A 16,437-nucleotide genomic window follows, 5' to 3' on the forward strand; every position below is an offset into this window, starting at 1 on the left:
CAAAAACCAACCAAAAAGTTTCCCAAAACGGGATTTAAAATCTCTACATCTGCATATCCGCTAATTTCCCATCCTGAAGTTAGTCTTTCTGTCACACTCCTCTCAGTATAGTCTGTTGGAACAGAAATTATGACAAAAAAGAACAAGCTTTGTAAGGCATTGAAAACAAAAGAAAGAAGCAATTAAAAACAAGATGCGAGTATCCAGGAGGAAGGAGGATTGGGAAATTAAAAAGCACTTTAGTTTGTTTTTGTTATGAATTCAAGAAAAAAAATCAGTGGCTATTTTCTTAGTCCACTTAAAAGGCTTTTAAAATGATGATTTTTAGAAAAAAAAAAAAAAAAAAAAAAGACACAACGCAAGAAAAAAAAACACAATCCCTCCCCTGATGAGGAGAAGGAAAGCAGTTTGATTTTGGCAGCTCTGCACAACTTCACATCCGTAGAGAGCTCTCAGCGACTGTCCCCATAGAAAAAGTCTCGTTAAATCTCTTCACGTTTTAATCTGCCATTCCCCCATCTCTGTGGTATTTATAAAACACAATCCTCCGCTCCGTTATGTTGAATCATTTGCTTCTCCTCCATCAGCATCGCTGCCTATCCACCTCCTCATCTGGCCTCCTTAAAGCTATACGCGCGTGGTCGAGTGGGAATGCGGCAGGCCGGTGGAGTTGAAGCCTGTTGTGAATGTGTTGTAAGGGTGCAGGTTGGGCATCCCCACCAGGGAATTAGGGATCATGGTAATGGTGTTGGGCGTCATAAGGGGAATGTCGTCCGGAGAGCGCCGCAGGGTGAGCGTGTAATCGGGTAGCGAGGCCAAGCGCAGCGCCCCCTCGTTGCTGTTCCCCGCCTCGCACTCGTGGTGCGTCTGGTTCATCTGCAGCGACATGATCTCCTCCTCGGGCGCGTGGTGCCCAATGTCGTTGGAGGTGGTCTGGCGCTGCGGGCTGGGCTGGCCGTGGCTCGACTCCTGCCGCCGCTTGTCCTTGCGGTAGTAGAGGGCTGCGAATGCTAGTACATTGAGGAAGAGCAGAGAGGCCCCCACCGCGATGGTGACACTGAGCTCTGTCGAGTAATCCCGCGGGTTCTCCACCACTAGAGGCCCAGACTCCTTGTCGTCGCTCCAGGAGTCTTTGTCTTCGCTGTTGTAGGCCGGCGACATGGGGGGCCGCTTGGTGTTAAAGGGCCAGGTGGTCTTACCGTTGGGCCTCTTGGTGGACAGGGTGTTCTGCGTTGTATCTGGCGGGGGCACTTTGGTTGTGGTGGAGGTGTAGTGGAACATGTCGTGAAGATTGTACAGATGGGGCACAAGGTGCTTCCAGAAGGCCACTTTGGTGGCTCGGTAGTGGTCGCGGACCCGTGGCTTGAGGCCGATGTGAAGGTACAACTGGTCCTGGGGGTTGTACTTGGACCATGCAACTTCCTCAAAGCGGTTGGCCTTGGTGTGGATGAACTTTGTGTCCTGGGGAACGGGTTTGTTGGGATCCCTGCAGAGAAGACACAGATGCAATAGGATCGTTAAATAAGTTGACTTAAGCTGTGTTCACACACAGGCACTCTGAGCTGGACCAATGTAAGGAGATATACTGTATGTTGTGCATTTGGTCCAGTTTGCTTAGCGTTCACTTCATACGCAAATTTTTATCATGGGCTCAGAGGTTGCCCATTAAAAGTTAAAAGAATATGCATTGTGATGCAGTGTTAAAAATTGTATATAATTTTCTTTTTACACATTTTTATTTTATAGCACAAATGATGGTTTTGTAGTTACATACATTTGTTATTTTATATTGTGCCATCTTTACCACTTGAGATGTCATACTAATGTTAAAGTGCTGTGTGAAATTTACCACACACAGAGATAGAAGTTCCGGTCCTCACAAGGGGTCCTCGGTTTACAGTGGTCTCTACTTACAACGTTTCGTGGTTACGAATGGCGTGCAATGAATTAGTTTCCTACCCAATCAAGTTTGCAGTCCAATGACAGCAGCAAAGCTAAGGAATTTTTCTTTTTTTGTTGTTGTTAGTTTTTCCATTTCATTATTTTACATTTATGGCCTAGTAAGTGGATTTCTAGTGGATTTGAAATCCACTTACTAGTGGATTTGAAATCCACTAGTAAGTGGATTTCAAGGAGGCACTCACAAACACAAAAGAAAACACAACCTGTTTTTTGGGCCTTGAAAAAGCTCATGGCAGAACAGACTGCAGTTTTTAATTGAACTACATTGCACTACACTGGTCCCTACTAAACCTTCAGAAGCTGAATCCACTTCATGCAGTTCAATTCCCAAAACCACATGCACGGTTAATGCTCAAGCACAACATCTCCATGCAGCATTTGTAGGGCCTCTCACTCAGCAGACTACTAAACCTCAGCCATCTCGTCCCCAAACCCCCACTCCACAGCCACTACACTCGCCATCTCGTCTCCCTCCCCAGATGTTGCTCTTAATTCAGTTCGGATGCAGTCTGGCCACAAAAACCAGGGCAGGGGCTTTTTAAGTAAACACATATGAATAAATCAGCAGGCTTTAGGGCTCACGTCAGGAGGCATCTTGTTGTTGATAATCCAACACTGGTGGAGCCCTTCTGCTAATTGCTCAGGGAAGGCAGCGCAGTGTGCATTGGCATCTCGTGAACTGATGTAAAGTGGACCATATTAATCAAGATATTGAGTGGGATATGCGCAACCCACTGTGTGTGTGTGTGTGTGTGAGTGGCTACCAGGAAAAGCTCAAAAGACGGTGAGATATCTTTTTAGATGCAGTACTACGTTTGCGCTAAAGAGTTCACTGTTTCACTATTTGACATTTCAGGCTTGACGCTCTTTTGCATATTTATTATACTACTCATCATAAAGAAATCTCCCGCAATCAAACAAGTCTTTATTTCAATAAAGTGTCGTGGGTGGAAGTTCCACAGTCACCACTGTAACTTTTGTTTGCAAAGAATAGACCTGAAAAAGAATGCCGCAGCCTTGAAAACACAATAATCACTTGAGTACGAGAGGTTGAAAAGAAGCAAGGAGCCGCGTGACATTTCTACAAATGTCATGAAATTTCCCTTTGCGGGTTTGATTGACATGTTAGTGGCACGCCAAGTTCAAATTTATTTTGGGATTTAGAGAATATTTTTGGCATTGGACCTTATGTTTGGAAACTTTCAAACAAGAGAATTAAAAACAATGCCAGAAGGTCGTTTCACTGCTATCAATTTTTCTTTTTCAGGTCAGTGCTTCTGGGAGAGCTGAATAGGAAGAAAGGGATAGGTATGAGAGAGAGAGAGAGAGAGAGAGAGAGAGAGAGAGAGAGAGATAGAGATAGAGAGAGAGAGAGAGAGGTAAAACAAATTGAGATGGCTAAAGCTGAATCCCTGGACCTGGGCCCATGTCAGCAGAGCAGCCTGTAAATAACCACTTTTATTAGGCCCGTAATGATCCCCAATGAATATTGACAGGCAGACTATGATGACTTTGTAGCTGAATATCAGTAATTAAGTTTCAAAGCAGCAGCTGGTGGAGGTAAGGTCATATTGATCTCCCTGTGCACAACATGCCAGGGAACAGGACGTCAATGGAGACGTGCTTGTCTGCAGCCTGCCAGCCTCTTTCACACACACACACACACACACACGTACACACACTCACGCAAATCTCCACCGCCCATGTACATACACGCCCATGACAACAATGAGGGGGTCAGAGCAATCTCAGTTAATGGAAATTCCGGGCAGTTCCATATACGCCATGAAAGCTCACATCTCAGCTGGGTCAATTTGGCGAATTGTGATAACAAAAAGAGCTAAAAAGTACTTGGCTAAATCTCATAAACCAATCTGTGTCCGCAGGGAGCAGGTTTAGATAGAGTGCTAGATGCAGTTTAAAAAAGCTGTTTCAGCTGAAAATGAATGCACACAAAGAATTCGATAGGGCATCCATCTGTGGTTAAATTGACTTGAATGAACAACAAACATGCTTAGGTAATGCCTGCCATTGCAAATAGCTGTAAATTGATGAACAACTTGCTGAAACACACACAAAATTGATGGTGTATGATATTTTTTCTAAGTCAAGACGTGATTTAAATAACACTGGTTACAGTCATATAAGAAAACCTTATAAGGAAAATGATGGTGTTTCTGACCTATGATTTATACATATACAGTATATAGACATGCTAACAATCAAACACTAACCTGATAAAAGTGTCAGCCCATCTCCCAAATTTCGGAATAGCAGCAAAGGAAAATTATAAAATATTAAATACAATATATATATATATATATATATATATATATATATATATATATATATATATATATATATATATATATATAATATAATAAATATTAAAATATAGCAATCTGAATAGGGCATGCAGATTTGACTCTAAATGCTGATCAGATAAACTCTGGTGTTAAAAATGGCGCTAAAGGCCTGATTTACTAAAGACCTGCACATGCAAAAACAAGTGATGAAAATGATGAAGCTAATCTACTAACCGGGCAAACCCAAGATTGGATGGGCAGTCAGGACAAGTTAAACAAAACATGGATTTTACATGGTTTCAGGCTTAACCCAAATTAATGGAACAAAAGATTTATTTTCTTTAATTTTGTAATATGCTGTGTGTCTTCCACTAACACTTCCGATACCATCATTTCAAACTTTCTTTTGCACTTGAGCTGTGGCTGGACTTCAGGCACTGGAGGAGGATTTTTACACTGATAAAAGGTGTTTTAATGGCCTTTCACACCCATTCTGATGTGTTCACAAGCTTGTGGTACCATGAAGCACAGCTTCCATTGTCCCCGCTGCCTCTCTGCTTGGCCTACTGACCCACTCTGACCTTGGCTAGTCATACGTGTTTAAAACTAGAGTATGTAACACTTTAATTTTTGTTTTGTTTTTGTTGTTTTACAAAAAAAACATCAACCTCATTTTCACCCTTGTTTGGCTGCCCAAGAAGGTGCTTGACGTAAAATAAACAACGTTTATACCGTCCAAGCAATGTATGCACAAAACAACAACTGCCGCTTCCGTGGAATCCCTTTTTTCCCATTTGCTGTTCTTTACAACAGACGAAAAATGTTGTAGAATGATCACATACGCCTACGTCATAACGAATTGACGGGTCCGTTGTAATACTGAATTAGAGCGTAGGGGGTGACAACTTACATAATATAGGTTTAAGTGTTGCCGTTTTTTTTTTTGTGATTGACTGGGAGTTTGTGGATGTAAGTAAGTTTATGTACGGGGAGGCTGTGGTTCAATTGGTAGAGCCGGTCATCCAGTGACCGAAGGGTCGACGGTTTGAATCCCGGCTCCGACTGTCCGCTGTCAATGTGCCCTTGGGCAAGACACAGCCAAAAAATGCTGCCACTGGGACTGGCAGCACCTCGCATGGCAGCAGCCGCCCATTAGTGTATGAAAGTGTGCGTCAATGAGTGAGCATCTGTAAAGCGCTTTTTTTTTTTTTTGGGCACCGTGATGGTGTAATTAAAGCGCTACATAAATGCAATCCATTGACCATGTGCAGTATGTTTTCGTCTCTTAGGCTTGTGTAGCTGTCTTCCTATGTGAACGTGCCTTTGCATTACAGATGCAATCCAGGTGTAATGACTTAAGGGCCGCACGTGCACTGTAGTGGAGACAGTGATCTTCTCCAGCCTTAAAATGAAATTTTTAAAGCTTCTCCATGAGAAGATGTGCCACATGCATGACAAACTCAACTATGCTTATACTTTATATGTATGACAGTTAGAACAACTCTAGGCTCATTATCTATTCCAAACACTGTCTGGAAGCTCTGATGTAAAAGGTAGATAAGGGGATAGAATGAATATCATTTTTCCCTTTCCCATGTACCTCCCTCCTCTTTTCATCCTGATATAATTTGAAGCGCTTGAATGATCATAGACCTAGACATCACCAAATCTGAAAAGACACGTTTAACTGCCCCAAGGCAGAAGACAAAAATCTATTTTCACTACACTCAACATCTCTGAATTCCAGAGCTAAGTTATAGCCTCACCATATAATGCGAAGTGAGGCACATTAAATCTGAGGCACTGATGCTCATTTTGCTAAGCTGTTAAAATATGCAAAGTTAAAGCCTTTTGAAGGTTGAGGTTATTGTTGTTAACGTTGTGTAACAAATGCGTCACCTGCAGCTGTTTATCTACTTACCAGGTAACACAAAGTAAGCATTTCATTTGAATTTTCACTCCAAACACTTTACCTTGCATTCTGAGTTGCTTTTTCTTAAACACGTTTTATCTAATACTTGTCAGCTGCTTCGTAGGACAGCGTGCAAATTATCAGGCCGTGCTCTTTTGCCCTTGGTGTGGTTGTATGCTGGGGTGGACGGCTGAGTGATGCATGCTTTATATTTAATGGCAGCCTTCAGTTCAATGGGCTAAGTGATGCGAGGCGAAACGATGTGACTTTGGAGAGTGCTGAGGTGTTGGAGGACACAGCTCTTGGACCATTCCTTATTATTTTTTTCATTAAATGAGCAGCAAAAACGAAACTCCTTCAGTACATTATCTGTATTCCTTTTTCTGTATTGAAACCACCATATCAATAGTCTACATTTGTTAAAGTTGTCATTTATCAATATAACAACCACTAACTTATGGACGTCACTATATAGATTTACGTCCCCTCCTCTCATTCCATTGAGCCCTTGGCATGGACACTGATCAATGGTATCCACACCCCTTAACGAGCTACTTCACTTCTTACCTTCTCAGATCCAAATCCAAATATTGCCGACAATAGTAACAATCAATCTCCAATCAATTGAGTGCCTAATTCAGTGGAGTGGACATAGAGCTGTTTGTGGCCATGGTGTTTCAACGACTGCAGGTTGGGTACTACGTGTGGAAATGATCTGTGATTAATCGGCTTGACTATAACCAGGAGAGGTGCTGTCAATTCAGTCTCAACTATTATCTGGTCTAAAGAAGAACAGCACAATGTTAACAAGGGCCTACATCCAATCTGCTCAACAACACGGGCATGTTAACAGAAGTCCAGGACATTCAGAGAGCAATTCTCCCATCACTCGATAGCAACTCCATACACCGATGAAAGTAAACAGAGCAATAGCCAAGCTAGTACAAAGGTTAGACAAGTTAGCATGTCAGTATCTCTGCATTACTTAAACCAGGGACGTCAAACGTATGGCCCGCATGCCAGAACCGGCCCGTCAGGGGTTGTGATTCGGCCCTTGAGGATAGAGAACACATTCACTGCCATTTTTAAATACAATTAACTGTTGTTGCTAATTTTGGCCACTGGAGGGTGCACGGACAACCCCTTCCCAAAGTCGTAGAAAGTCTGGTCCCTCTGTGAACTCACCGCACTGCTCTGTCATTGGTTAAATCGGCATCACATTGTTTATGGGCACCGTGTTGTTACGCAGTGTCTCCATTTCCCCCATAGGTGTGTGGTTAACTGCAGTGGCTTTGACCAGTTTTTGCCATTTTGTTAACACAAGACCACCTTCCACAACAGCACACAACACTCCAGAACTACAAGCCCAGCTAGTGCAAAAAAAGAAAAGAGACACAAAATGTAATTCAAGACTTCCTTTAAGAGGAATATAAACATAAATGACATGAGACTGAGGCTTTCCAGCTAAAATGTAGATACTGTATTTAAATATGTTATGTTCTTTAAAAAAAAAAATTCTTAACGTCATATTGTTATTTCTATTTCAAGTGTATGTTCGATACATTTTGTGATGTATATTTCAATTTTCTTCAAATAAAAAAATCTGTGCAATACCTGAATGTTAATAATTACAGTACCACCATGTCATAATATGGAAATTATCCCAAATGTGAATATTAATAAATAATTCTATTTTGTGTAAATCAGTGTGTCTTTTTGAAAATTAATTTTTCTCAATGCTGCAAATTATGAGATGCCTAACGGATTTTCATTGTTCCTGTGGCAGTGACAATAAAGTCACGAACAGATGGCCGGACATTCTCCTCCAGGAATTTTTGGTAGACAGCAGAATACATGGTTTCATTCATGGTTTATCACACAGTTACTTTCTTTCTGATTTGCTCCTGGATTTCTTTAGATCTTGGCATGATGTCTAGCTTTTGAGGATCTTTTGGTCTGCTTCACTTATTCAGGCAGGTCCTATTTTTAGAGCATGAGAACAGGTGTGCCAATATCACGCCTGGGTGTGGCTACAGAAATTGAAATATGAAATGATAAACCAGTTAAGTGTGTGTGTGTGTGTTGTGTGTCTGTGTGTGTGTGGGGGGGGGGTTGCGGTCAGCCATGGCCATGTAGGTTTGGATTCCCCCCCTGCCCCGGAGCACATTGGCGGAAAGGCGGCATGTCACGGTAACACACTATTAACAATTGTTGTTGCGGCTGCCTTGACTTCCAAATGTTCGACTGGCCGCAGCAAAAGAACAAAAACAAAAATGCCATAAGTAAATAGAGAGGGAAATCACAACTCTCGAGTTCTTTGAAGTTTGTGACCGAGCACGACTGACCAATGGTCAAGCAGAACAACAGCGAGGTACCGTCCTTGACAAGTCACTATATTGACGGGGATATTCAAATGAAAATTCGGTTTACAAACTAATGTTATTGAGTTTTATGCATTCACTGTATTTGCATCTATTGAGTTTTTGGCCTTAATTCTAAGCGGTATGTGTGGAGAAAAACTTGTTGCTTCATTCCCAAAAAGACTCATGGCTGTATTAGCTCAAAAGGGTGCTTCTACTAAATACTGAGCAAAGGGTTCAAATACTTAAGGCTGTGTGATATTTCAGTTTTAGTTTTTTAATAAATCTGCAAAAATTTCAACAATTCCATTTTTTCTCTGTCAATATGGGGTGCTGTGTTTCTATTAACGAGGAAAGAAAATGAATTAATATGATTTTAGCAAATGGATGCAATATAACAACGAGTGAACATTTTATGGTGGTGTGAATACTTTCCGTACCCACTGTACATAGTCGCTGGAGACAAAGCAATCAATCCTGTATATTTTAGCTCAGCTAGAGTAGTATTATTTTAGTAGGCTCTACAGACTAATGAGAGAGTAAGATGGAGCAGGGATAGGGAAAGACCAAAAGAATAAATAAAGAATCAACACATGACTGTGCTGTGCTCTTTAACTATACCTAGCAAGACCTTGCACAGCATGTGGCAGTACTCACACACAGATGAGGGAAATAAGCACAAGCCAGCAGTAAAAAAAAAAACACAAAAAAACAACCAATTGGAAAGTTGGACTGACATATTTATAGCACTAATGATATGTAGTGACTGATCTTTGATTCCTTTTCATCATTCTGTCTTTTTCTGAAGTGCTCCGCCAGTGCTTTTGGATGTCTGTGCACACGCTGTGCTTCTATTTGTTGTTTGCGATTGTGTGAAAGTTGCAGCATGTGGACACAAGACAAAGGTTTTGGAGGCACGGTTCAAAGGTTGTTGTCGAAGAAAATTCATGTGATATAATTGGTTTGTTATCTGCAGTGATGCCACTCTAATATGATGACTTTTTTTTTTTTTTTCAAGTAAACTAATACATGACTATTTCCAGACCGGTAATCAAGTTACTTATCCAAGTCACTGTGTGTAATGTGTAATTGGCCCGAAAGAAATGTGACAACAAACTCAAGACAAAAAATTGGAGGAATGTTGAAATGGAATTGTAAGTTAGCTGTTTAAGAAGTTAATGGCAAGAGGGAAGAGGCTGTTGGAATGTCTGCTTGTTTTAGTTTGCATCGTTCGGTAGCGGGCGGCACGCTGGCCGACAAGTTAGAGCCTCTGCCTCACAGTTCTGAGGTGCGGGGTTCAATCCCCGGCCCCGCCTGTGTGGAGTTTGCATGTTCTCCCCGTGCCTGCGTGGGTTTTCTCCGGGCACTCCGGTTTCCTCCCACATCCCAAAAAAACATGCATGGTAGGTTAATTGACAACTCTAAATTGCCCGTTGGTGTGAATGTGAGTGCCAATGGTTCTTTGTTTATATGTGCCCTGCGATTGGCTGGCAACCAGTTCAGGCTGTACCCCGCCTACTGCCCGATGATAGCTGGGATGGGCTCCAGTACTCCCGCGACCCTTGTGAGGAGAAGCGGCTCAGAAAATGATGGATGGATGGATGTTCGGTCGCGCCTACCTGAGGAAAGGAGCTGGAAGAGGTGGTGACCAGGATTTGGAGGGTACAAGAGGATTTTGCATGCTCTTGTCTTACCGTGCAAGTCCTCAAGGGTGGGTAGGGGGGTACTGACAATCTTTTCAGCAATTTTGATTGTCCGTTGCAGTCGGAGTTTGTCCTTTTTTGTTGCAGCACCAAACCAGACTGTTTTGGAAGAACACGGGACTGATTCGATGACTGCGGTATCGAACTGCCTCAAAAGCTCCCGTGGCAGGCCATGCTTCCTCAGAAGCCGCAGGTAGTACATCCTATGCTGGGCCTTTCTGAGGATAGAGTTGATGCTGATCTCTCACTTCAGGTCCTGAGCGACTATAATTCCAAGGAACTTGAAGGTATCAACGGTTGACACAGGGCAGTTGGACAGCGTGAGGGGCAGCTGTGGCGAAGGATGCCTCCTGAAGTTCATGATCATCTCTACAGTCTTGAGCGTATTGAGCTCCAGGTTGTGTCGGCCGCATCACAGCTCCAGCCGCTTCACTTCCTGTCGATACGCAGACTCGTCACCGTCTTTGATGAGGCCGATGACTGTGGTGTCGTCTGCAAACTTCAGGAGTTTGACAGCCGGGTGCGTTGAGGTGTAGTCGTTCGTAGAGAGAGAAGAGCAGCAGAGAGAGGACACAACCTTTGGGCGCCTCGGGGTCCAGCAGTGGACCTGTGACGCTCTTGAGGTGGTCCAGGTCTGCAGGTTTCTTGGGAACTGGAATGATGGTGGAGCGTTTGAAACAGGATGGTACTTCGCACAGTTCCAGAGATCTATTGAAGATCTGTGTGAGGAGTGGAGCGAGCTGATCCACGGAGACTTTGAGGCAGGATGGGGACACAAGGTCTGGGACTGCCGCTTTGTTAATATTTTGTTGTTTGAAGATGCGTCTCACATCCTGTTCGTGGATGGTCAAAGCAGACGTCAGAGGTGTGATGGTGGTGCGGCTGGGTGGGTGTGGGGTGTGAAAGTGTCCTTTTCAAATCTGCAGTAGAAGGTGTTCAAATTGTTGGCTAGTGTATTATTGTTCTCAGCTTGGGGTGATTGTCGCTTGTAATTGGTCAGCGATTGTAATGCAATGCAATGTTTTGAATGTTCTTTTATCTAAATATGTTCTTTATGTCATCTTCTGCTAATGTAGCCAGCATCTATCTCTCCCTGCATCATTGATACAGTCGCAATTCCGTTGCCTATCAATCCATCCATCTGCTTTGTTCTTTCATCTACATTGTCACTCTGTCCATCGTGCCATCCATTGTTCCATCTGTCTGTTCATCCAAACATTGCTCCATCCTGTTCTTCCATACTTATGTCTATATGTCTGACTATCCTTGTCAATCAGCACCTCTGTTTATCTGTTGATCCATAAATTTGAATATCCATCAATCTGTTGATCTATCCTTCTGTCCATCCATTAATCCATCTATCTAGCTGTCCCTCTGTCAATCAATCTATCTGTCCAACTATCACTCTGTTATCTATTCTTTGGACTGTCCATTGGTCTTCTTCTGCTGCTATTTATCTATCTATTAGTCCTTCTATAGATATTAGGAAAAAGACAATGCTAACTGGAACGACAGTTCCATCCAGGCATCATTTGTCCGTCCAACTATCCCTCTATTCATAAATCGCGGAACTATATCACCATTGTCACCCCTAAAAAAGAGGAAACACACACACTCACAACCATGCACAAAATTGTACACGCACACTAAGAAGATTTGACAGTGAGTACCCTGTGTGTTCTTTTATGTTCGGTGACTATGATGAAAAAAAAATGTGCAAGGGATGGAATTTGCTCTGTAAAGATGACACATGAGAGCCAGGGACAGGAAGGGCTTTAGGGGGAAAGCCGGTATCATACACACAGTTGACATGCAGCACAAGTGTCTCAACATAGCGTCACACATGTTTTGACAGGCGGTTTACAGTTGAGGAGAGGAAGTGCGATCTGGGTTCGCTCATCGTGAGCATTTGGAAAAGGGGGAAGGAATGAGAACTGCTGTTGCGAGCTTAGAAGTCAAAAGGAATTCAACCAGATCCTAATTAAAGTGATGTCCTCCAGAGCCAGACTGGACTTGGGTGGCGCTGGAGTGAGCTGTTTATCCCCAAGTGTGGTATAAATGAGGACAATGAACTATAGGAAATAGGCTTGAGGAGTCTTCACCAAGAACTGATGGTACAGTCCTTTATTTGGAATAAAATGACTCTTTGAAGAAGCACAGAGTGTTTTCTGTAGGTGCACAGAACAAGATGATGATGCTCAACTCATCATGTAACTTCACACACATGCATATACAGTGTATATATATATATATATATATATATATATATATATATATATATATATACACATATATATATATATATATATCCCATTTCCATTGTAGGGATATTGTCTAAAACGTAAATCAAAACAGAATACAATGATTTGGAAATCATTTTCAACCTATATTCAATTGAATACACTACAAAGATGATGCAGACTGATGAACGTTATTGTTTGTTGCAAACATTCTCTCATTTTGAATTCGATGCAACAGCTTTAAAAGAAAGCTGGGACAAGAGCAACAAAAGACTGGGAAAGTTGAGGAATTCTCAAAAAAACACCTGTTTGGAACATACCACCGGTGAACAGGTTAATTGGAAACAGGTGAGTGTCATGACTGGGTATAAAAGGAGCATTCCAAAAAGGCTCAGTTGTTTACAAACAAGGATGGGGTGAGGTTTAACACGTTGTGAAAAACATTGTGAACAAATAGTCCGACAGTTTAAGAACAACATTTCTCAAGGTACAATTTCAAGGAATTTAGGGATTTCATCATCTACGGTCTGTAATATCATCAAAAGATGCAGAGAATCTGGAGAAATCTCTGCGCGTAAGCGGCAAGGCTGAAAACCAACAGTGAATGCCCGTGACCTTCTATCCCTCAGGCGGCACTGTATTAAAAACCGGTGAAACGGATATTCAGAAAAAACATTGTCAATTAACAGTTCATCGCTACGTCTACAAATTAAAGTCAAAACTCTACCATGCAAAGCAAAAGCCATATATCAACAATACCCAGAAACAACGCTATGTAGTACTGGACTGGCCTGCCAGTAGCCCAGACCTTTCTCCCATTGAAAATGTGACACACACTATAAAGTGCAAAACTTCTGAGAAAGCACGGCTTGCCACGGGAGGTGCTGAGGCAGTTCTACACAGCGGTCATCGAATCAGTCCTGTGTTCTTCCATCATAGTCTGGTTTGGTGCTGCTACAAAAAAGGACAAACTCCGACTGCAACGGACAATCAAAACTGCTTAAAAGATTGTCGGTACCCTCCTACCCACCCTTGAGGACTTTCACACTGCCAGAACTAAGACAAGCGCATGCAAAATCCTCTCGGACCCACCACATCCCGGTCACGGGCTCTTCCAGCTCCTCCCCTCAGCTAGGCGCTACCGATCAATGCAAACTAGAACTAGCAGACTTTCCAACAGCTTATTCCCTCTTGCAATCAACTTCTTAAACAGCTAACCTACAATTCCATTGCAACATGCTGCCAATTTTTTTTTTTAGTTTGTTGTCACATTTCTGTCAAGCCAATTATAAATTACTCGTTCACTCACTGTAGTAGTCTCGCCATGCTGCACGATTTGCATATCTGTTTTTGACCAATACTGGCCACTCATGCCAGAATAGCATCTGCACCACTTGCACACTGACTGAGGAGTATTTGCAACATTTGCACAATCAACATTGTCCCAGATTATCGCAATACTAGTCACTTTAAACTGCATACATTCCTCTCGGCGCCCTTTGCACAATGATCATTGCACCGGACTATTGCTATAATAGTCATTCAAACTGCTCTAAGTGCTAGAGGACTCTGCATCTTTTTGCACAATTGTCAAAAAAAATAATAATATTTTTTTACCGGCATTACCAGATAACTAGCAACACTTTATTGCTCAGTGACTGTTTTTCTCAATGTCTTTATGTCTCAAAAGTGTTCCATCTGTTGTCGTACTAGAGCGGCTCCAACTACCGGAGACAAATTCCTTGTGTGTTTTTTGTACATACTTGGCACATAAAGATGATTCTGATTCTGATTCAGATTCTGAGCATACTTGTAACATTCCACCTACAAAGCTTAAACAATTAGTGTCTTCAGTTCCCAAATACTTATTGTACTGTGTACTGTACTGTACAAAAAGTATTTGCCCCCTTGCTGATTTCTCATTCTTTTGAATATTACCATTTACATCCATTTTCTGTCCCGCTTATCCTCACTAGGTTCGCAGGCTATCCCAGCTATCTTCGAGCGAGAGGCGGGGTACACCCTGAACTGGTCGCCAGCCAATCGCAGGGCACATATAAACAAACAACCACTCGCACTCACTTTCAAACCTACGGGCAATTTCGAATCTTTAATCAACCTACCATGCATGTTTTTGGGATGTACCTGGAGAAAACCCACGCAGGCACAGGGAGAACATGCAACCTCCACACAGGCGAGGCCGGGATTTGAACCCCGGTTCTCAAAACTGTGAGGCAGATGTGCTAACTAGTCCTTCACCGTGTCTCCACCTTTTAATATTTATCACACTAAAATGTTTCAGACCTTCAAGCCAATTTTAATATCTCACCTATAAAAATGCAGTTTTTAAATGAAAATGTTAGTTATTAAGGGAAATAAAATCCAAACCTATCTGGCCCTATGTGATAAAATAAATGCCCTCCTTTGTTAAATCATGAGTTAAGTGTGATTAACCATAGTTTTTGGACAGCTGAGTTAAATTTCACTGGCAACACTCAGATTATGTGTTGTTAAAATAACATAGAACTTGAGCTATTGGTCTGGGACTGCTTCAGGAACTGGATGACTACTAGACTTTCCACCGATCTGATCGGCTTGATCGGAATCGGCCAATAATGAGCATTTTATGCTTATCGGCTGATCAGCTTTAATATCATAATTCGCCGATCTGATCAATGACGTCATTGATCGGCTCCGCAATAGACATTTACTCTGCGTCGCCATCGTGTACAGTATATTTGAATCCAAAAGCTAGTTTATTTTTAACCTTGTCGCATGTCTTTTGACATAGTATTGTAAATATCTGACTGGCAATAAAGTTATTTTTAAAAAAACGTTGGCGGTGTGGGACAGACAACACTTCTGAGACAGACAACACGTAATGTCTGGATCAGACTAAAGGACAAATTTGGTCTTTCATGATTGCACTATGTGAGACTAATGCAATAAAATCTTGTATTCCGATACCACCGCTTATCGTCTGTTACGATCACTGGGCTTTACCTTGTTAAATCAAACACGATTGGATACACTCGTTACCATGGCGACGACAACAACAATGGATCACGTGTATGATAAGAACGAAATGAGAAAAAACGTGGTGTTGGTCACCGGTGCTCAGGACAGGACTTTAATTCAAGGACTGCTTGAGGTATGTTCACATACTTTTAATATAATACGGCTCGCACGCAGGTGATTGGACCAGTGATAGGTTATCGTTTTTTTTAAAACCCAAAAATCCTGATCGTGTAAAGCCGAATGACTACCAGAATATGCTGCAACAAGACCACTTCTGATTGCCACCCCCCATGGTGATGGTGTGATGATCTGAAACAGGTGTGATACATATGCAAAAACAAACAGTAATCAGGAAGGGGGTAAATACTTTTTACAGCACTGTACATAAGTATATAACTACTGTTTATACCTGATCACGTTTGTTAGCAGTTTGGTCTTAGGTTGAGGTCTGTGCTGTATGGCGCAATATTGTAATTATACATAGTCATTATAGATTTGCTAAAATTTCATGTACATATGAGGTACACAAGTCATTCTCTATACTTTCTGTGTATGTCTACCAAGTTATGTTCTGAATATGCTTAGACAAAATAGGCAGAGGAGACAGCTGTTGGGTCCGACCTCAGTGGTTCGCCTGAGGAGCCAAACAGCTGACATCAGTCCATCTGCACTTGTCTGTCATTAGCAGCTCATGCATCAAGTTGTGCTGGTGGCCACGCTGGCCTATAAGCCAGACGTTTGGATGTCAGAGTCAACCTGATTGAGCAGTGGATGATGTAGACACTGTCTGTCCCCTCCCCCCCACAGTATAGCCCCCTCAAGATGAGATCAATAGCTTGCTAGCATGCATGGATTGTCTAATTAAATTTCAGTTATTCGAAATGATGAGTAGTTGTGCAAAAATGGCCTTGTACTTTGTAATGGCCAGAGGTGAAA

At 42.2% G+C, this 16,437-nt stretch overlaps 1 protein-coding gene across 2 annotated transcripts in view; it reads right to left on the reverse strand.

The window, feature by feature from the left end:
- Positions 1-385: 385 nt before the first annotated feature.
- The window catches only part of LOC133407941 (neuroligin-3-like), a 186,886-nt gene continuing 170,834 nt past the window's right edge, over positions 386-16,437 (reverse strand). For both annotated transcript variants that reach the window (XM_061686303.1, XM_061686304.1), the window contains one exon: positions 386-1,486. In XM_061686303.1, coding sequence (XP_061542287.1) covers positions 628-1,486 — 859 coding nt within the window. In that variant the 3' untranslated portion in view covers positions 386-627. The remainder of the gene's footprint in view (positions 1,487-16,437) is intronic.

This window comes from Phycodurus eques, chromosome 9 (genome assembly GCF_024500275.1).
Source record: "Phycodurus eques isolate BA_2022a chromosome 9, UOR_Pequ_1.1, whole genome shotgun sequence".
Classification (NCBI taxonomy): Eukaryota; Metazoa; Chordata; class Actinopteri; order Syngnathiformes; family Syngnathidae; genus Phycodurus; species Phycodurus eques.